Below are 22,527 nucleotides of genomic sequence, written 5' to 3' on the forward strand. Positions count from 1 at the left end.
TAACATTACAAAATTAAATCCCCCCTTTCACACAATAGTTTAATATTTACAATTTCAAATTTATACTAACAACACACGTGTTATATGGTGTGGGCCAAATCGCACGTCTGTTGTGCACGTTGGAAACATTCGCACATTTAGTTTTATTTTGATGATTGTTCATCAGTCCTATGAATCAGAAATGTGAGTTCATCAAAAATGGCTTTTCAGTTCAACTTCGATATTGGACAAGAACAAAATGATGTTGGCGAAGATTCTACCGGTTTAACTTCAATTTCAGGTGGGCCTAATTTGCATTATTTTAATTGCCTCGAAGGAATACAATATATTGACAATATTTGCAAAATAGATTACAAATTATGTAAAAAAAAAGGAGGCGGGCGGGAATGAGGAAGCGAGTGGGGACGGGAAACTGGTTTTTTTTTTTACTTGGCCCATAATCGATCCCGCTCCAGTTGATTTATAATATACATCATAATTTCTCATAATAAAGATTTATGGGTCATCTTTAATGAAGAAATGCAGCCCTCCCCTCTCCCCCCCCCCCCCCTCGTAGCCTTCCAAAACAAACTGAAAAATAAAAAGTCAATTATCTCAAATGAAAAAATGTTGGTAGCACCACAGTTAGTGCAAAATTATTTTAAGAAACACTTTTATTGTTTAATTTATTGCCTTTTCATTAAATGTTTTAACATTAAATTGGATTGAATTGAATTGAATGATCACGAGATATTGAGTTTATTGAAAAAATAACAAATATTGCAAAATTAAAGCTTACTTCTCGTCATTTGCAAACATATTTGCAGGAGGATGACTTCTGTAATTTGGGTTTAGCAGTGTTACTTTGCTGTACTTTCAAAGTCTTAATCATCATCAGCATCATCCCTCTCCTTAACGGCCCCTTCCTCCATCAATTTCCTCTTTGACTCAAGTTAAGAAACCTAATCACCCACGTGTTCTTATCTGCGTCCCATCTATGTATGTGTTTTATCTTGTTTCCTGATGTTAGGTGCCAACAAGTGTGACAAAGCGGTTGTTGACTCACGAAAGGCCTGCGACATTTTAAGACCCGCCAAGGAATTATACGCCCCTCAATCTCTGCCAGAAACTCAGGTAATCTTTGGTGACAACTTGGCGTCGTTAAAAGGTTTTTCTGGGCCAGTAGATGATCTTGTTCCCTCAGATATTTTGTAAAAATTTGGTGGGGAAAAGTCAAGGTGTTTAAGTGGTTTCTCAGAGCTAGTACGATGAAAAGTTACAATGATTCAACTTTTACAGAGTAAAGATGCAATCATTTACAATGCAATAAAGATGTAATAATTGCTTCAACAAAATTCTAAGCCATATTCTATGGAAATTTTTCTTAGTTGAACAAAGACATTTGAAACCTGGATTGCTGTTCTGGCTCTCTATCAACTGAGCCCTATCTACAACCACTGTCCATCTACCATTTGTGCTGAGAGTTCAGAAATTCTTGAATTGCCATAAAATTGACAAAAAATAAATTTAAATGCTTTGGTAGTCGCTCTATGTTGATGTTCTTTTCATCAGGTTCGATCCATTTGGCCAGTTTGTAGAAAAAAAGGAACATGTAGCAAGTTTTTTCTGAAAATGCTCACTGGAAGTCTACTGAGCAATCGAAAATGCTGAACTTTATGTCACTTTTACTCATCAATTTATATGCCAGATTAAATCTGGAAAATAAACAAAATCCGGAAAAGTCGAAACAAAACTAAATCGTGAGAGGTTTTTCTACTAACAGGTCTTCAATGAATGACCAATCATATGTAAATTTATGCATAGTCTGACTAAGCACGACTGTTACCAGAAGTGGTCATATGTGCCTTGACATACATTTTGTTTACCATAATCCCTCTAAGAGGTAGTTTTGTTAAGTATTTTTATTTCTTTACTAGTCATGTGCAGTGGAAGCCCTGAGAGTCAGTGATCTGGAGTTGCTCTTTCTAAATCCAGAGGACGTAGAATTTGACAGGCTTCTGGAAAGCTTAGAAAATGACAGCGACGTTTCCACAGCCACAGAAAGTCACTCCGACCTGATACCAAATGTCTATGAAGGTAGGTCATTGCCCCCCACCCCCAGGGCAAGCTTGCTCCACCTCCTTCATCTTCAACCACCACCTTACCTTCAAGCCCCTCCCCCCACCCACCCTCCATGCTAAATTATCCCCCCCCCTCGCACTTCCAAACCCCCCTTCCGACTTCCACCCATGTCTGATGATATTTAAAACTGTTCATGTTTACTTGGGTGTTGCCCTTCATCTCCCCCCCCCCCCCCCCCCCCCCCCGCTTTTTTCGTACCCGAACAAAATTGTAGCCTATATTTGATTCTATTGCTCAGAATAGCTGATTCAATGACTCCAAACTCAAACATGATGTTTATAAATGATGATCTTTTGCTTGAAAAAAAAAATTGGAAAATGTGATCAGAAATTGCCTCAGATCACACCACAGAGCATCTAGAATCATCCGAACCACACGCCGTTAGGGTTTTTTGCGTCACAGTCGCTTTACTGCTGATCAAGGTATGTCCCCAGTCCCCACCCCCACTTGTGAGAAGTGATTGAAGCCCTTGACTAGGGCGGACGTCTTACCACTTGTCCACCGAGCTTACCAGGGTCGGCTGGCTGGTTTGAATGTGACGTAGCAGCGGTACTGCAACCAAAGGATTCGTGATTCGGGGTGGCTGACATCACCCGGACACAGTATCCATCTTATGCATAATTTTCATACTATAGTTTCTATGTTTCTCTTGAGGTGGACTGAAAGTTTGGGAGTGTTCCATCGATCTGGTCCACTACCTCCACGAAGCGGAGGTACCACTGGAGAACAAGCATGTCCTGGAGCTTGGCTGCGGGGCGGGCCTGCCGGGCATCTATGCCAGCAAGAAAGGAGCTGCCGGCGTGCATTTCCAAGACTATGTGAGTCAGTAGTTTTGTTGAGTAGTTCTTGCTCGGTTCATTTATTTGTTAGGGTATGGTGCAAAATTGATGTTGTGGGGCTGTCTTGGGGCTACATATCAAATTTTGGCTGCAATGAATATCTGGTAGCCCTAGACAAAAATGGCGAATTTTGGCACGCATAAGAATCAAGTCTGTTCTCCTACTTACGTCTGACTTAGAACACGTTACCCCTACCCCCTCCAACGGCAGATCCGGGGGGGGGGGGGGGGACCAATGCAGCCATGGCGTACACCACCGACAACAGCAATACATAGTCCCCCCCCCCCTTGCTTTTCATATTTAATTTTGGGGCGGAAAATTTTTGGACCCACTAAACATTAAAAAACTTGAAGGGTCTTACTGTAAGAGGATTGTACCAGAGTGTGGAAACACAGCGCAGGGCATAGGTCTCCACAGAGTGCATTGAGAACATGCATTTTGTTGTTTTAATTTTCTCATAGAATGAAGAGGTGATTGAGCACATGACAATCCCCAGCGTCGTGTTGAACCGATCTCAGGACGGACCGACCAATCAGGACCTTCGGTTCTTTGCCGGGGACTGGAGCCTGGTGCAGCAGAAGTTGATCTCTTCAAATCCAGATACAAAGTGAGCATTTTTGACAAGTTAATCATTAATTACAACAGAATTTTACAAAACAAACCCTGAAAGTTTGCAACAAAATTCGTCATCAATTCAGTCACAAATAGTCCATTAAAAGTCGTCTGTGTTGCCGATTCATTTACATGTAACAGACTTTTGCAGATCATCAACATTTGTAAAAAATTATTTTTTAAGTTACAGATGTGCAAATATTTCAGCAGTATTAAGGCAGGTTCATACTCGACGCGAAAGCGAACTTGTGACGTTAGGGCAAGTTTTCGCACTGCAAATTCGCAAATATTGAGCACATTTCAACTCCCACGAATTTCGCAGGAAACGCTTCGTGACACTAAAATTCGCAACGCATTCGCATGAAGTATGAACTGTCGTTTTTTCTTTGATGTTGTAGGTATGACATCATCCTGACATCAGAGACCATTTACAGCGTAGACTCACATGACAAGCTGTATCAGATTCTACGAGCATTGCTGAGACCAAACGGAGTAATGTATCCTTCCAACCGTGAATTTTGCTTGTTGAAACCTTCCGTAAACCAAAACTGAAATGCAAATTAAGGGTGTACACTCTTAATGTAATTACACGGCTAGTCCAAACACAGCTGCAGTGTCTCTCATTCGGATATAGAGTCTGAGAACACTCAGCATGTCATTTTGACCTAAGTGGGGTCAACTAAATTAAACATTTATAAATGCAAAAAACAGGCATTGCATTATGCATGTCTATGTAGATTAGACAGTAGCCAATTAGACTTCAGATAGTTAGAACTGTAACAGTGCATAGCAACCAATACAGATTCAGAAGCTGTTAGGGCAATGCCTGACCTCATGTAATATGTATGTGGTCAGGTAACCAGTCTAATTTAGGAGCATAGGTAATTTGAACCAATTTGCACTTGTACTATACATTGTATTTCATTGTATTTATTTATAAATTCATTAACCATGCAGCGTTTGGGCAGTTTGGGGCAGTACAGAGTAACGGTGCCAAAGGCGGTTTTTCGGCGGTGCAGTATGGAATTAACAAATTCAAACAGCCCTCCCCTCCCCCCCCCAATCCACCCCCAACCCCCACCCCCAACCCCCACCCTTTCAAAGTCAAGGACTTGAGCACCCAGTTAGATACTTTTTTTTTTCCTTCAAATTTCAATAAGTGACCTTGATCAAAGATAAATAACCAGATATATTGCCGCAAAGACGCACTACTTTGGCGTTGGCGGAGGGACGAGGATTTTCGAAGACTTGGTGAGGCAGCGTAAAGAATTCAACATCGAGGTCTGCAAGACTTTCACCGAGGGTAAGGTTTCCTTAAAACACAGACCAGTCTGACCACCTCTTTGTGCATTCATTGCTTCTGAATCAAATGACACCTGACAGATGGCCTCGGAATAGAAAGTGTCTTTACATATGCTTCTAAATGATATGCGAAGAAGGATCTATAATCAGTGTGTCCTGACGACAATGACTTATGGGACAGAGACATGGGCAACAACCAAAGAGATTGATCACACAGAGAACTATGGAAAGGAGAATGCTCAATCTATCAATACAGGACAAAATCAGACATACCTTCCTAAGACAAAAAACAAAGGTCAAAGATATTATAGAGAAGATCAAGGAAATGAAATGGAGATGGGCAGGGCACTTAGCAAGAAGACAAGATGGACCAAGAGACTCACTGAATGGCAACCAAGGCCAGGCAGAAGAAGAAGAGGTAGACAAAGGAGATGGAGAGATGAAATCACCACATACATGAACACGGCAACATGGAGTAGAATGACAAACAGAAGAGAATGGAAACTGCTTGAGAAGGGCTTCATCCAACAATGGATGACCACACCCTCATGATGACGATACACATGCGCATATTATAGTTGATTTCATGAATTTTATAGTAAGTTCTAATATTGGTCCATCATTTTCTTTCTTTTGTAGGGGTGAAAAGAGAGATTTTGAAGATGGCGTTTTTGGAGGCTTCTTGAAACTTGGAGGTGCGTCGACAGTGACACCGAGTATATTAGAAAGTGTTGTTGAAGCCTTGAACAAAATGATCTTCGTGAGGTGTTTCTTCCGTGAGGCATTTTCTCTTCCATCTTATTTCTACAAGAAATCTCTGCTGGTGGGTTATGAACCCAAAACCTTCAGATGCAATTTTAAGATTTTGCCTTTGTATCTCAACTAATGCTTGTATTCTTCATTTTTGCCATTAAGAGGAAATAAGTGTGATGTTGATGATGCAAATTTAAAATATTTGCAAAAGATGAAATAACGGTCACAATTGGAAATTTTCTGTTACCTTATTCATCCATGGTGCTTAACGAAAACAGATGTTTCCAGTTTAATTTTGAACTGTAAGTGCTTTGGAAGTTAACAATGTTTGACACACTGCAAGAGTGACAGGCCTAAATAATTTTTTTTTTTTTTTTTTTTAGATTTTACCATATTTTCTCTGAACAGACAGCTTTGAAAAATTACACAGTTCTTTGCATAGTACTTCACAGAGATAACTTTATTTTCCACCGACATGATTTTTTTTTTAACTGTATATATAATAAAGCTACATTAGAAATTCCAAATCAAAAATTCTAGTGTGTGTAATTATTTCATCAGCTACCTCGAAAAAGGTGGCATTGCATAAAATGCATTACTACAAAAATTCCATTTTATATACAATTTTTTTTTCCTAAATAAATAGCTACTCAATACAAGTACCATTTATTTTTAAAAATACTGCTTAGATTTTGGACGTTAAACACAATCCACAGTTAAGCATCATATAGCTCATATTTGTTCCAGATTTTAAGCCTAAATTCAAAGCAATTATTTTACACACAATCCTTTTAAATTGTTCTGTTTTGGATATACAGGTTTTAACAAATCACACACCGAATACATGTACCTAATCCATTGCGACTTTGAAATCACACCAGTACAATGTAGCTAATTTGTCAACCCAGAGAAGTTTTACAATAAGCCAGTTCGGTATCTGGAAGTCCAAGTCAAAGGTCATTTGGGGAAAAATCGCTGACGCAATGTTATGCGATGTTACGCAAATGCCCATTTTGCTCGTAATTGACGTAGAGCGTTGTGCGACCATTTCCTTACGCGTTGATGCGCCTTTGATGAGCGTTCGATTATCCCGAATGGCCCGTGACCCATATCATTGTGTGCGCATGCGCAGTTGAAATACCGAGCTGGCTTATTGAACAAGCATGCTCCATGTAAGGCGTACAAGCCTAGAAAATGTTCCTAGTTTCATGTTCCTGAGTTGCATGACCATAAAACATTTTTTTTTATATAATGCTGAACAAATATTTAAACAGAGCACATACCCTGTTCCTTATGTTTACAAAAGCTGTCAAGCATACACTGAATGTGACCAAAACTACCTAAGGACTTCATTTGAGGAAGATACGAAGCCTAAAATCACAGCAAACCTTACAGATACTCTTTTACAGACACTCATTTAAAAGGTTTGAAACAATCACAAATACACCGTAATACATAAACCAATTACCAACAGATTACGTTAAGGAGAATACACGAGAAAGTGTGGATTCATAATTTAAGAATTCACGAGGCGCGAAGCTTAAACCAAAAGAAGTATTGTCATTAACAGTCCAATGGGTGGAGATGAAAAGACTTGCATATCTCGTGTCGAGTCGTGGCCATTATGGTAATTTGCGAGGGAGTTTTTCGAGGCTTTAACGTAATCAAGCATTGTGGCGTGTTTAGCATGTGTATCGCCATACCCATACAACCAAGTCATTTTGTGTAGGCTCCTTGCGTCAACAGGGATATAGTTCACACCACGATTTCTTTCCGACTTAAAGTAGTTTTTGCAGTGACGGCGGAGAATCTGACAGTGAAAATGCACTGGTAATTTTTGGAAGGAAAGTTTTCATGCAGACGGTCCTATTAATGCTCATTATGGAGAACAGTTGTCCGACATGTTCAAAGTGTACTTTACTAAAGATTCGTCGTTCTGAATCTACACTTTGTGACCAGTGTAACAGATTCGTAGTTCCGAATCCACACTTTTAACAATAGTGTGACGTCATAGCAATGGTTTAAAGCCAACAGACTTCACAGTATGAAACAATCATACTTCATCTAAATAACTGTACTGCGTATTGCCCCTTAGTTAATGTGGCTGCATTGTTCATTATCAAAGTTTAGCAAAGCTGACTAGCGACGGTACTTGGATGGGCAACTGTAAACGCAGTTATACAGTCACGGCAGAGTTTGAATACAAGTTAGTGCAAACGTTAGTGTGGTGGCAGTTCATCCAGGCATGGAGAATCAAGATGGCACTGTTGTCCCTGAGCAAGATACTTTATCTCAAGAAGGAATTTGTGACAGCACACACCAAAAAAAAACACGATCGTATATGAGTCATTACACAAAGTTTTTGAAAGACTTGCTCAGTACCCTATAATGCTTTAGTATTTAAATACTCATTTTGATGGGTTGGGTAACAAATACAAAGCTTTACTAGATATGGGGTTTGTCTTTAACTGGCTCTGTCATCATGGAGACAATCTCTCATACACCCATCCGTCTTCGCCTTGGTAGACTAGCTTATTGTCGATGACCTCATCCTGTTTTGGACGACGGAAGACGATGCGGTCGTGGAGACGGTTGCTCTGCCCCTGCCAGAACTCGACCACTTCCGGGATGACCCTGAACCCGCCCCTGGAACAGATCAAGAGGAACGATAAACAGTGGTGGTTTAAGGAACTGAAGATGAAACTTTGAAGCCTATGCATGCTTGCATGAAAACTAATAACAGACACACTGTATGGTTACAAGTGTTGTAGATCAGTCCATCGCAAGACATCGCAAGTCCATCACAAGTCTATTTACGAGCCGTCCAGTCTCGGGTCCAGTCAAGAGCTGTTTGAATGACCCGTGATAAAAGCATTCCTTTGTTATTGTTCATCCCGTCACTTACTGTGATTGGACTTGTGAGTCCAGACCAGCTGTGGCTGACAGTACGAGTCGGAGTCTTAATGGAAGGTCTATACTTGCTCGGTGAGTCTGAATCGAAACTCGTCAAGTTTGAGTCCAATTTTCAATTTATTAGCTGCCAATCTGAGTCCGAGTCTTATTGAGTCTCTTGGTGTGAAACTGAGTCTCCATTCACAAATTGTGAGTCTTACTCATAATCTCCCACTAACAGGCATGCAACTGGGAAATCACAAAAAAAGAGGAAATTCAAATTTTTCCCAGACTTTGTACAGGGTTTTTCTATTTTCAATGGCACACATTGGAAGTAAAAAAAGAGGAAATCAGCTGATCCGAGGATAAGTTGCATGCCTGCACTAACTTCTCCATGTTGCTCGGTACAGAACGCAGATTTTTTTCATCATTTTTGCAAAGATCGGGACCGAATCAGCCCGTGTTTGTTTGCGACATAATCATGAGGATGTCAAGAATTACCAGACGGAGTTTAGGGGCAAACTGTGCGGCAGTTTTCTGTCAATGGCTGCATTTTGATGTACATCTTATGTACGTTGGTTGTTGTTTCGTAGTAGTTATGGTAAACGTTGGTTAAGAGTTTGAGACAGACTCTTTCAGTAAATTGGTAAGAGTGCAAATCCAAGTTTAGTTACTACAGAACCCGGTCAAGTTATTATAACCAGAGATTAGATTTGAAGAGAAGGGAGACACCTTACCAGTAGTTAGGCTTGGGGATCGTCACGCCTGTATTGAGGTATTTCTCCTTCAGCGCCTCGTCTTTAGATGTCAAAACCTGATTTACAAATGGAAAATGAAATGGATTTCCGACATCAAAATCAGAGAATACCACACGATGCTCACCACATACTCAGAATTAATTAATTACCAGGAACAGTTTGTTCGCTTACAAAGAAAATGTAAACAGCACAGCCAGATTGAGTGCTCCATGGCCAAAAGCCTTTGATATCTCCAAATATATCACAATTTTTTCACTTACTAAATTATACTACACTTGACCTTGCTAAATGCAAAGGTCAAATGATGTTGTATACTGTTTTATTTAGGAGCCAACTCAAGTCCCCGTGCTTTGTTGCATCTTGTTGCATTTAGCAGGGTAACTGCTCATAGTGCCAAGGCGATATACAACAGAATCCACTGTTGCAATTTGTTGCATTTAGCAGTAGGCAGTAGCAGGGTTCTCATTTCAGTTGTGTTGGATACTGTTGCATTTTTGATGGGGGTTAGGCTGAAGTAAACTACACGGGGAAATTATATGTTGTCTGAAGTCAATATAAAGTTCAACAAAGAAAGTGAAGGGAGCGTGATTTGTACTAGTGACCTGTGGACGCCATGGCACGCTCTACAGATTCTACTTACCGCCCTGTTTTCAATGACTCTGCTCTGGTTGCTGACCACAGCGCCGATCTGACTGGCTGGCGGTCGAGAGTGGAAGTACTCCGTCGACTCATCCTCTGAGAGTCGCTCCACACGCCCCTCCACGCGCACCTGAATGGCAATTTGATTCACGTTTTATTCACGGGACTCTCATTTTTGCATTTAAAGTAGCTGTAGGAAATTCTAAACTTAAGGCTACTTAGCTACTTTCAATGGCAGTAACCTAGCTGTAGCCATTAGAATACTCCTTTCAAACAAATAAGCCAGGGTTCAATTTCACAGAGGCGCTAAGCAGAAAATGATTTCGCAAATGTAGCTGGAAACCAGTTGCAACCAATATAAATCACATGGCATTTTGACTGGTAAACCGTTTTGTTTTTTTGCTAAGCTAATATTTTCTATGCTCATCAGTTGCATGAAATTGGCTTCAGATGCTTTGAAGCAGAACTTGAAATCCATAAGGCCAATAATGAGCACATCTTTTTGCAAAATTCTTCAGAATTTTGAAAATACATTTCAAAATTTGTACAACCACTTACCGATCTACTCAATGGCTCCCAGTACCAACACAGTGCTACATACGGATTCTCTCTCTGGTGACAAAAATGAAATAGCGATCATTTCAGGGTACCAAATTAACAAGACAGTTTCATATACCCTTGCACAACCGGATCGTCGAAGACACCTCAACATTTTCCAAGTTAACACTGTCCATGTTTTTGTTTGTACTGCATGTTTGCTTACGATCTCTGTCTGCATTCAATACTCTTTCAACTGCCTTATTATAATTGAATGAAAACAGCTACTACACAGGAATTGGGGTATGTGAATCCTATAGACCCCATGCTTTGAGGTGGAGTCTGAGGGCAATGGTTTTGCATCACTGGGGGTACGCATGAGTAACCCCTGTGTGTATTCATTGTTACTAAATTAAAATAACAGAGAACACCCTCTTTGATACCTGCAATGCATAAGGTCTATTTTTCTGTTTTACAAAGCATTCATCTTAAAATTTCATCTTACCAACTCTTGCCCCTTTCGGCTTTCGTAGTTTGTGAAAAATTTGAATCCTTTTTCGTCGTAGCCTTTCATGAGAAGTATGCGAGCAGAGGGCCTCCCTTCCCTACAAAAAGAGAAAAACATTAAACATCGCTAATTCTTCTTGATGAAACACTCAAGACCTCAACTTTGCGTTGAAAAAAATTGGGAAAAATTTGTGTGAGCTAAGAAGAGAATTATGTTGGCCTGATTTTGCTTTGCATAGTGTGCTGTTGGGGTATCACTGTCAGTAGAAGAAGAAATTCAAAGCATACCTCATGTGCATGACTGCATGAATACAGCACGAGTGAGCTATGCTCAGAATTTTCTGGGTAGCGTTGCCGAAGTTCCCAAGATGAATTTGATTCTTGTTGTTGATAATGACCTCTACCGCAGCAGCGGCAGAAAGAATGTTGCAACCTGACGTCATGTTTTCTTCATATAATTATCATCTCAATAAATGGTCAGTCATTGCAAAAATGTTACAAAGATATGAATCTTGGGATGACTAACAATAACATTTCAAATTTTGCTAGGAAATACTTTAGAAAATTGTTTTGACTCTCCACAGACTTTGTACACAACTAAAGAAGTAGTGTCTGGATACTAACATGCTTGTTGCAACATTGACACATCGTAACTCGGTTGCGATGCGTCGTAGCGTTTTGTGAAATCGGGCCCAGGACTATGTTTTATGCATGAGCTTGACTTTAAGTCTGCTTACTTGCTAGCTGTAGCCACTGTCATAGCATTTGGCTCGCCGACGCTTTTCAGCTCTGTAGCATCCTTGAACCACGCGGCAAACTGCGCCATGGGCTTCTTGGCAACCAGGTCGCCCTCTTCAAAGGATTCGTGGCCCTCCTTGTACGGCTTGCGCATCGCGGCCACATCAATCCCATTGGTACTACTGATGATCCCGGACATGTTGTCGTCTTCTTCCGAAAACAAGGAATAAAACCTACTGTGGAGTGATGTTGAACGAAGAGAGGTCGAGACGCATTTACGAAGTGCGCTGCGGAGATTCTTGGAGAGATGTGCTGCTCTAAAGCTGGTGGAGATTGTAAAACGACACACGAGAGCACTACTCATCTTAAATTATATTTAATAAACGAAATGGAGGTTACTCATTTAGGCGAGTGTGTATCTATGGGCCCGGTTCCTGTAAGGAAACAAAATCCATTTGGCGACTTGGCCTAGGAATAGGCCTATGTCCAAGTAAGTTAGGCCTACTCGCAAAACACGATTGCCATGAAAATATCCCAGTTTGAATATTTTGCTAACAGAATCAAAGAACAAAGTCAAGGAAAAATGTTTTCATGACTGAGATGGAAAGTATAGGCCTTGCTGGCATGCCTGAAATTGAAAACTGAAATTTAAGATTCTCTCGAAAATTCACGAAATAGGTTAAACTCTCTTGATCATAAAGCCGGCAAAATCGAACATGATCAATTTGTCTTTTAGTAAACTAACTCAGTTTTGACAGGAATAGTTTGAAGCTTGCATATACATGTACGGATGATTCCGCTTTCTTGACGCGATTATGGATGCGTACTTCGCCAGCGAAACAGAAGTTCTGAACGTAATTACCAGCTGAAAAACGAACCGCAAAGTTGACAGTCGGCTGCGATCATCCGGGGCCGGCCGGGGTCACGTAATCGGCCGGGGTCACGTAATCGGTTGTTTACACAAGCGAGCATACTTTGGCTATGGCTTCGAATCAGCTCATGTGTATGCAACAGTCGCATATCCGTAGCCGGCTACGGATATGCGACTGTTGCATACACATGAGCTGATTCGAAGCCATAGCCAAAGTATGCTCGCTTGTGTAAACAAACGTGCACCATCGATCACGTGTACGCGTACACGCCGATCACGTGTGCTTATGCAATCAAAGCTCAAGGCTATACCATGACTTACAGGGGTGAAACTTTCAAGTAATTTCAATTGGTTTTCATTTAAAGGTCTACTTATGTTTACACTTGTGTTGTGTGCTTAATACTGTAATTTCCTGATGTATCCAATGGATATGAGTATAGCTCCTTGGTTGATTTTATCACGCATTCTGCATTACGCAAATTAGTTTCCCCTCTTTATGTTTTGCACTTTCCATTGCCTAGCCCCTCCCATTTATCCGCGACGTGCATGACCTTGCCCCAACTAATAATGCCACATTATTTAAAAAGTCTGCTGGCGTTCAGTTAACGTAAATGTTAACTAAAACAAAAACATTTAATATTGAATACCATTTGATTATTTATTTTTTAACAATTCCCTTCCTAAAGTCATTGACCCATGAGCTAAGAGGTCAAAAAGTTTTATATGAATTATTCATGAAGCATTTTGCGAAAGTTTTCAGTCATGCGCAGTTGCCACAAAATTAAAGTCCACAAGAAGCTCGAAGAAAATCAGACAACTAAATTTCAGTTTGCCTGCTTCTGCATGCTTGCGACAAAGCTTTGTAAGACACGAAATGTCCGTCCAGAGCCCTTATTCTAGCCGTAACTAATGTAAGTACATAATCTTTCATCTATATGTATATCATTGTCAGTAATCTGAAACTGCCATTTATGTGAAAAAAACGTGTTTTTTTGAGCGGCGACAAATGAACAGAAACTGTGAAAGGCAACAAAAATGTTGTGGTGGCGTGGAGGCGAGAATGCCTAAACTTTCGACGCTCGTTCAACAACTAGTTTCAGTTCTTCCATTTTTTTTTTCTTTTTGAAAAAAAATTTGCAACCTGACGCCACTTCAGCGGTTGTGTACAAAGACCTTCACTGAGATGGCGTCAGGTTGCAACATTTTTTCCCTTTTTTCATAGAAATTCATTGAAACTAAATTGCGAACTTTCCCCCCTGCTCTGACACCCCCCAAAATTAAACCTGTCAACACAAATATAAATATCTTTAATATTTCACTATTTGTATTGCATTTTTTATGACAGCAAAATGTAAAGTCTTAGACATGAACATTTCTTCGACTGACTGACAGCTGTACATTACATTATACACTTGGTAAATCAGGTATCTGCAGTTAAACATGAGGTAACTAAATCTCATTCTATCCATTAAAATGTGCAACATTATTAAGATTGGTCCCACTGATCACTCCTCATTGGATTACTAGCAATCAGGTCACAGGGTCTGTTGGGAAAACTAGACCTCAATCTTCACTCATTAGATAATCCAACATAAATATTTGAACTGTGCATGGACATGCTTTCAACATGCGAAGGGAGTTCCATTTGGCGATGTTGCCTGGTCCCTGCAGTGTTCATATGTACTGAGTCATGCCTATTTTAAGAGCACTTCCTGTGAAACACCAGTTGCTGCGAAACTGCACCAATGATTTCAGGATCTTGGAAATTAAGCCTTTAACATGTACTTTGCGGCAGAATTTATGTGTACAAGCTGCAAGCAAGATTATTCTTTGAGTTCCATGACCATAATATTTTGAGCTACCATTCCCGACATATGGTTTACCATGGATCAATTTTGAAATTGAATTTGAGATACACTAAGCCTAGGATTGAATTATAAATGTACTGCTTGAAGTAAAAACATAAAAAGTGAATAAAGAAGTTCGCTGCAACTTCTAGGGTTGAACTTCTATAGAGGGCATCTGGGGTTGCACCAATATTTTTAAGGGGGAGCTGAAGGCAACAGATTATTGTTTTTGTGCCATTCAAGATTTTAAAGGGGGGGGGGGGCACACAGGGTAGGGACTTCCACTTGGAGGGCACATGACTCTCCCCTGCCTCCACCCCCCCCCCCCCCACCCCCACCGTTTTCTTATTGTGGTTTTTTTTGACACATCTTCATTTTTTTCTCTTTTTTTGATCAATTTTTTTCACAAAATATTATTTACATGACAAAAGATTATTAACAAAACAATACCCTCATTCCTTCTTCAGAAACAGCAAGGCAGTCTAAAAATAGATTTCAGTTGTTTGTAAAAAAAAAAATTGAAATAGATAACTCTAAATGATTAAAATGACACGGCCAACTAATAATAAATTCTGTTCATTCATTGTTTCTAAATCTTATCAACTGAAGTCAATTCAAGATTGTACAACTTTGCAGAAAAAATCCAGTTTCTGTGGTTACCAGTGTCCATGGTTACTTCTGTCACCAATTTTTTTTTATCCTAGTTAAAGTTTATTTATGGCATTGTTTGGGGAGGTCACATGGGGGCGACCCCACGGTTTCACCACCACAAATCCATACACAATCACGAGCATTGTCAACCAAGTCTGAGTCATAGACTTGGAATTGACCACACTTATTATTACTTACTCCTAAATATACACTTGAAGTGATCCCCTAGGATATTTTTGCCATTTTGAAAAAAACCTTGTCGACTTACATGTACAGTAACAGGATGTCAAGACCACCAAGTCATAAGGTAATTTGCAGCTTGCTTTTTTTAATGCAAATTCTTCATTAAACTGATCTAATTTGAAACAAATATTACATTTTTTATTCAAAATCTACAGTGAAGTTGCTCTAGCCCTGCTTTTCAACTTGTTCAATGTTTTTCTTCTAACAGATTTTCAATTTGAAGGCCTATGTTTTATTTAAATAGAAAAAGCTACTTGTTCTATTTTGGACCATTCAACGCCCTGAAAATACGCTTTAATTTTTCGGTTGGTTTTGCGCCCACAACACAAAAAGATATTGTAATAAGATATTTTCCTGCACCTAACTTCAACTTTAATTGCCTTTATTTGGTGATTACCACAAATAGTTTGGTGTCACCAGGCAGGCGTATGTACAATTTTCCCCTGTACTACTGTGAAATTGAAAAATGAATAGTTTATTAATCTCCGTGATGACAAATACCGGTGTAATGCCACATCCTGAATTCAGTGAAAGTCAGCTTTAAACGAATCCAAATATTCCAGAATCCAGACTGCATAATGGAATATGCCTTATCCCTTATGTAAGTGCCTTTCACTTTCAGTCATTTTTGTATTGTAAGTAAAAGATGTCTCAGATCATTACGAGCTGAAGTTGGAATATTGGATTCCCTGATCAAGTTCGGGTTACTGTTTTCATTGGGCTTTGGTGTTCTAGTCTTCCAGCTGTGCCTGTGCCACTTAAAAAGGAAATCAAATACGCAAGCACAAACTGCATCCACTTTCTGGTGTGAGAAGGAAAGCTTTCATCACAAAATGTGACGAGAAACAGGCGTGTGGGCGATGATTCACATTTTAAAGGTAGAGTATATCATTTGCAGCTATGGAACAAGTAACTGACGAAATTATTGATGAAAAGCTTACTTGGTTTAAAGATACCGGTAGTAATGGCACTAAACTCTCTGTGAAATTATTCTTTCTGGCATGCTGTCATTTTGAAGAAAACAATGGAATTGGAAGAAGGCCATTCCCCATGATATGTTGGACTTTTCCGTTTATAGTTGGTTTTGTAATTCGGTGCATCCGTGAATGGTTGCTATTATTCATCGGTTCAATCGGCTAAATGAGAAAGTGTCACAGATGCTGATTTCGGATGCAATTCAAACATGACTATAGCAAATTTTGAATTGAAAATGAGATCCTTAAATTCTCGGAATGTACGGTACAACATTCACAAAGCTAAAACTTCATCAGGTTGGTTGTTAAGCACCGGTCTATAGATTGTGAGCACTTTTGTTGCTTCAAACGAACAAAATGCACAGATCTATGACAAATGATCTACCGGTACTCTACGGTACTAGACTTTAGCAGTAGGCTTATGCATACATGTAGAATGTGGTCCATTCTATGTAGTAACATACCGGTACCAGTACATACATGTATTACATCTTTGATCTGTTAGCTGGAAAGAAGTCACGCTTTACAAAGGAAAGCAACTATATTGTAATTTGTAAATTGAAAAAGGATACGGTGAATCAAATCGTTGAATGACTTTTTTGTACAGTACATCTTTCAAGTGGAATAAATTACTATTGGCATGCAGTGAAACGTATCCGCTCTGTCAAATTGATTGACAAGTTGAGAACAAAGGAAGCGTTCATTTCAGTTTCTTAATTCAGAGCATAGTCGTCAAATCGTATTTACCGGTATTTTTCTGAAACAATGCTTGCCTAAGTTTCTTGTATTGTACCAGAACTTAAAAATACTTACGGTGTCTTGTTAACCCTATCCCTAAGGTGTGTGTATTAAAATCATATTACAATTTCTTGTCTGTAAGGGGTAATGTTCTGTATTGTTTCACACAATTTTTATTTAACTCTTTCCAAAGCCTGCAAAAGAAACTGTGCTGTTAAAATTCATCTCAAGTGTACACTTATCCCTCTTGAACTTTTTCAAAAATTTGCCAAATTTCTGTCTTCAGTCCAGATTATCTGGTGACAGATGTGTGGTTATAAAGCCTTAAATTTAGTTAACACGTATGTTGTGAACAACAGGTGCACTTTTGTTTTATAGATCTCTTCATCGTGTGCATCAAGTATGCTTCAATGTTTGTGTGGGAAGCATTAAGCTGTTCATGAACATAATGTTACGTCTAGACGACATTCCCAGGCAACTTACACGCAGGAAATTTCATTAAAATTGATTAACATGTGGTGACACGTACCAGTTGGTACATGGTTAAAGTGTACGTAATTCCTCAAATGGGCATTTTAAAGGGACATTACGTCCTGAAATGCGCCCAATTGGGCGTAAAAGGGGGTAAAACTTTGTGAATGTCCACAAAACCATCCTTTAAAAACTGGGTGTTTTTGTGTTATTTTTGTGAAAACCATGCAAGAACAAATTTCGGGGGTCAAAATTTTGTCTCTCAAAAATCGAGCTGTCGGGTGCTAGTTGTGAATCCTGCGACACAGTGCACCGCATTGTGCGGATAAAATTTACGTAGTATTATTGCTGTATGTATTATGTGACACACGCAACGTGAAGCGTACATTGAATAGACACAGTGGTATGTAGATCATTTGCGCGTAATGCCACCAAATTTCTGCCACATCCGATGTAAACAACAGTTTTTTCCCGTCTTTTTTGGGGAATGGTAAGACATTAGGTTAGTTTCTTTCAACCAACCTTTGAAATAATGTAGGATTTAAATAAACAATCCATAACATAAAACTTTGGAGATTTCCGGCCAAAATGCCCCTTTAGTTTTAATGCAAAGGAATGGAATCGATACTGCTGTATATTACATGTATTAATAAAAGTTTAACTTCCAAAGAAGCTACATGTATACATGTCCATGTTTCTTACACAGGGTTGAATGTCTTATCAACTGTAGTGAACCTTTCCAAATTTGGCCATAAGCCCCGCCAACCTTTGGTCACCTGACCAAAAGTCGTGATGTAATTGGTCCGTGCGCATCGCCGCTATGTGAATGACAAGCAAGAAAGGGCAACTAAACTGGGTCACTCTGTTCAAGTATGAAAAAAAAAAATGTCTGTACTAGACCTTTCAACTAAGCATGAATAATTTCATTAGAGGCCCCTCCCTCCCCCCCAAAAAAGAGGAGGAGGAACTGACGGCTTAATTATTCTTGATGTACCCTGCCTTCCTAGCATTAAGACACTTGGATTAAGCCATCCAGTTCAATGAAGGACATTTCAACATTCTGTGCAAGCGTTCCAACGTTAACATCACATTGTTAGAGAAACACGAAGTGACATTCACAGTCCTCATTCTTAAGGTCAAGGTGCCACGGCAGATCCAGCGGAAATCACCGACTGATTTTTTCCCTTTTTTTAGAGAAGAGGAGCTCGCGCTCACGCTATGCAAGAATTGAGCAGGAAGGAAGGGGAGATTTCCCCAGCGTGTCACAGTCAATTTTTGTCCTGGGGAAGCTCTTCTGGAAGTTGTATATTTGTTAATCTGGGGAGAAAGCATCCGGTGCAGTTGTTTCGGGGCCCAAATGTTGGGATTATCATATATGTGATCAAGCTAGTACTTAAAGGTACCGGTAGAGTATATCATTTGTGCATTTTTTTTCGTTTGAAGCAACAAAAGTGCTCAAAATCTAAAGAAGGGTTGCTTAACAACTAACCTGATGAAGTTTTAGCTCGGCGAATGCTGTATATTCCGTATACAGCAAACTACTAACGGAAATTTCCAAAGATGCGTCTTTAGACGCATCTTTGGAACCTTCTTTTATTGCTTTCTTCAAAATGACAGCATGCCAGAAAGAAGAATTTCACAGGGAGTTTAGTGCTATAACTATCTTACTAACCAAGTATGCTTTTCAAAAATAATATTGTCAGTTACTTTTTGGATACCGGGAGCTGCAAATAATGCTTATTCTTGCAGTTTGTAGAGTTTTATTAATCCGACCTGTGCGTATTAAACTTTTAAAAAACTGATGGAAACATTAGCAAAGGTGTGGGAAGGTCTTTTCCTGGGAAGTAGGACATAGATTGTTTAACAGAAAACAGCCAAGATGCAATATGCAATATATGGATTTGATTATTTTAGTCTTTTAAATGAATAAAGAGAAGGGGGAAAAAACAGTCAATGGATACAATTTTTAATTTCAAAGTTTCTAATTCCAAAAATTTCAATTCCAAAAATTTATTCATAAGTGAGCCAATCTATCCACAATTACTTCAAAATGGTAAGCATCGAAGTAAAGCAGATAACACCTAATAGTGTTGTCAGGTCATCACAAGTCAGCTACAGGTCAATCAGAGATCCTTCAGTCACATCAAAGTCAAAAGCTATTCAAATAAACTTTCTCTGATACAGGTATTTCTTTGGCTCTGTTACTTAATTGTTACCAGTGCCTTATAATCGACTTGTGACTTGACTCGAAATTTGACTTGTAACAGACTCGACTATAGCTCTGGAGTGGCCATATCTGTCTGTATTAATTTCAGCACTTTTGCATGTCTTTTCTCAAGCCACTGAGTGAGACTTAAGCTCTGACGGCCCGGGCAGCCTGTCGTTGCCGATAGCAACCAGCTGTGAGTCAGCCCAGGGAATCAAAACCTGAATCATGTACGACTACGCTTCCGGGCTGACATGAACTACAGTGGTACGGCTTTACCGAACAGGCAGAAAAAACTAGACCGCACGATAGTACCCGACAGCTACCTAGCACTCGGCTCATAAACTGAACGGAAACTCCCAAAACCATTCTTGATCCTGAACTTCAGATAAATTTCTTAGGATACTTAAGAGAATTCTCTATAGAGTCGGGCGGACGGTCTTCTTGCTTGGTGGGAGGACACGTAACTTCTTGTGACATGCACGGGGACACGATCACTTAGCGTGGTTCAACTTGGTACAAGCCGATTCCAGGCCAAGATTTTGATGCACACTTGTGGCTTGGTTTTATAAGCACTTCCAGTTACACGTATAGGCAGTGAGCTGCTTTGGGAGTTCCTTGTGGAAATCTGGCGATGTGTTCTTACTTGTTTTGTTCCTTGACGTCACCAACACATTCGTGAGGATCACGTACTGGAAACTTGTGGACTATTCCTGCAATCAAGCTACTGGTAGAGTTGAGCTCAGGTACCTCTTGTTTTACTGAACGTTCTAAGTTCTTGCTGAGTACGGACCTTACAGTGTGGACTTACAGTGTAACTTCATAGGTTTGACTTATCCAGCGACCTCATTTGGCCTTTACTGATTTAGTAACAGGCTTGGCAATGCGGTCAGCAAAACGCTTGGATACCAACTTTAGGAATGTGTACCGCATGCGCATTGGCATGGCACCATCTAAGTGATGGCATCTAATTACATGTGATATTGTTTGCTGGATTGTTCAATGGCTGTGTAGCTTTATATTATAGACTCTGTGCGAACTACCCCCTCACTGAACAGTTGACAAAGAGAGAGGTGAGACCTTTGAAAACATTGCCCCCCAATCCCTGGCCCTCAAAACACCACAATTGGTTCGCACATTCAGTTCAAATTTTCTTGTGAGCATTTCTTGCCATACGCACTTGAAGCATTGTGTGCACGATGTTTGTCCTGCACAAGGAGCTTGACGTGAATGGTCAGGAAACGCCATCTACCTGTACAACATACAGGATGTGGTAAGGTACATGTACGTGACACAATTATGTGCCATGCAAGAAATTTCACCTTTCTGTTTTTCTCCACACAGATTACCATGGATATACCACAAGTCTAAAACCGAGGGAATAAGCTGAGGAGTCATGGCGAGTCGGAAGATTTACAAGAGGACGCGGTCGGACTTGCGCAATGAGCGTCGCCACACCGCCCTCATGGGGAGCAGGCTGTACACCACCTTCAGCAATCGGAAGGGTAAAGCGTCGGGCCTGTTGCTGTCTGTGACGAGATCAGAACCAGCTCTGGGTAAGCCTGATCTCAACGTTTGTAATCCATTAATAATAATAATAATGTGCTTATACAGGGTGGATTAAAAAAAAACGAAACCGAGATATTATTGCTAATTGGAACAGAAGTAGGGCACATGTGAATCAAAGGGAGATATCTTCTGCTAGGGTTGAATCTCCTCTTTGAAGTCCTGTTTGGTCATGTTATTTCATTCATGGTTGACTGAGCAGTGACCAATTTTATGAAAGGGTCTATTTAGAGAATCACCCCCATTCGGTATTTTGCATTTTCCTTCACTTAGTACGTCCTGTTGCCAGATCCGTCTCATTTTGTCAGAACGCCTCACAATTTCATAAAATGCATGACATTTACTTTCCCAGGTGAAAATTCCAGTTAAAACCAGTTCAACTGGAAATTGGTGACTGGTTTGAACTGGTTTAACTCATTTTGAATTTTTTTTTTGACTTGTTTAACTGGTTCAAAACAAGTTGTACCAGTTTGTACCAGTTTAAAATCAGTTAAAACCAGTTCATAGCCAGTCACCAATTTCCACTTCAACTGGTACCAGTTGAAACCAGTTGAATCCAGTTGAACTAGTTTACACTGGAATTTTCACCTGGGTTAAGTAAAGCAGAGCATCTACCCGGTAAGGAAGGCACAGAGTCAGCTTTTTACAACATGCAGTTGAAGCTGTGATTGTAATTGGTCAAAAGTTTGCACTCATTCGCATACATCACATACAATGTATGTTTTCATATTGTGCAGACTAGTACTAGTACATACAGGACAAACATGTGGACACACATGTTGAGCATGTATACCATCAAATGATTGATGGTTAAGATAATGTCATTTTCATGAGGCTACAAATTTCACCCACTATGAATTAGCATTGTCCACTGGATGGGTGTTCATTGTATGCATCCCCAGTGACTGTCCAGTACATAATTTACGACTGGCCCAATTGCTTGTCTGTGTCTTAAATTACTGTCGCTCTTCCCCTGTAGACCTTGTTCAGGATTAAGACCCTTCCTCTTAACCCTCTAATCCTCCAAGCCACTGTCATATTCCATCCAACCTTGTAAATGTTGAGCGCTCCTTGACCTTTGTGTAATTGGTGTATTGTGGACAAAAATATCCGCAGTGTCCATGACAATTATCCCGACTAGTGAACAGGTGTCGAAGCTTGGAAAGTTCACAAAGCCTCACTCAAAGTACGATTTTCTCTGCAAAACTTGGCCCAAGTTTACAGAGCCTCAGTCTAAATGTACTGTCTGTAGGTTTAACCTA

The 22,527-nt window shown here is 39.9% G+C and overlaps 2 protein-coding genes and 1 long non-coding RNA gene across 8 annotated transcripts; 2 read left to right on the forward strand and 1 right to left on the reverse strand.

The window, feature by feature from the left end:
- Positions 1-46: 46 nt before the first annotated feature.
- LOC119719348 (histidine protein methyltransferase 1 homolog) lies at positions 47-7,089 on the forward strand. Its single transcript, XM_038188770.1, has 8 exons — positions 47-280; positions 1,010-1,113; positions 1,917-2,076; positions 2,776-2,939; positions 3,422-3,567; positions 3,971-4,069; positions 4,760-4,875; positions 5,514-7,089. Exons 1-8 carry the CDS (start codon positions 199-201, stop codon positions 5,558-5,560), a joined length of 918 nt encoding a protein of 305 aa, XP_038044698.1. The 5' UTR covers positions 47-198; the 3' UTR covers positions 5,561-7,089.
- Positions 7,090-7,980: 891 nt separating this feature from the next.
- LOC119719346 (pyridoxine-5'-phosphate oxidase-like) lies at positions 7,981-12,626 on the reverse strand. Of its 6 annotated transcripts, none has more exons than XM_038188765.1 (7): positions 12,561-12,626; positions 11,698-12,021; positions 10,959-11,058; positions 10,475-10,528; positions 9,918-10,046; positions 9,257-9,333; positions 7,981-8,273 (listed from the first exon to the last, which is right to left on the reverse strand). In XM_038188765.1, the coding sequence occupies exons 1-7, from the start codon at positions 12,602-12,604 to the stop codon at positions 8,108-8,110; spliced, it is 894 nt and encodes a 297-aa protein (XP_038044693.1). In that variant the 5' UTR covers positions 12,605-12,626; the 3' UTR covers positions 7,981-8,107. The 6 variants fall into 6 exon arrangements, with proteins under 6 accessions (XP_038044693.1, XP_038044692.1, XP_038044697.1 ...); XM_038188764.1 differs by having other exon boundaries at positions 11,698-12,054; XM_038188769.1 differs by having other exon boundaries at positions 12,481-12,626.
- A 750-nt stretch (positions 12,627-13,376) lies between these two features.
- Positions 13,377-21,250, forward strand: LOC119719807. Its single transcript, XR_005269999.1, has 3 exons — positions 13,377-13,480; positions 16,046-16,188; positions 21,044-21,250. It is a non-coding gene; the product is annotated as an uncharacterized LOC119719807 (long non-coding RNA).
- Positions 21,251-22,527: the final 1,277 nt, after the last annotated feature.

The sequence above is a fragment of the Patiria miniata genome, unplaced genomic scaffold (genome assembly GCF_015706575.1).
Source record: "Patiria miniata isolate m_02_andy unplaced genomic scaffold, ASM1570657v1 HiC_scaffold_8, whole genome shotgun sequence".
Lineage (NCBI taxonomy): Eukaryota > Metazoa > Echinodermata > Asteroidea > Valvatida > Asterinidae > Patiria > Patiria miniata.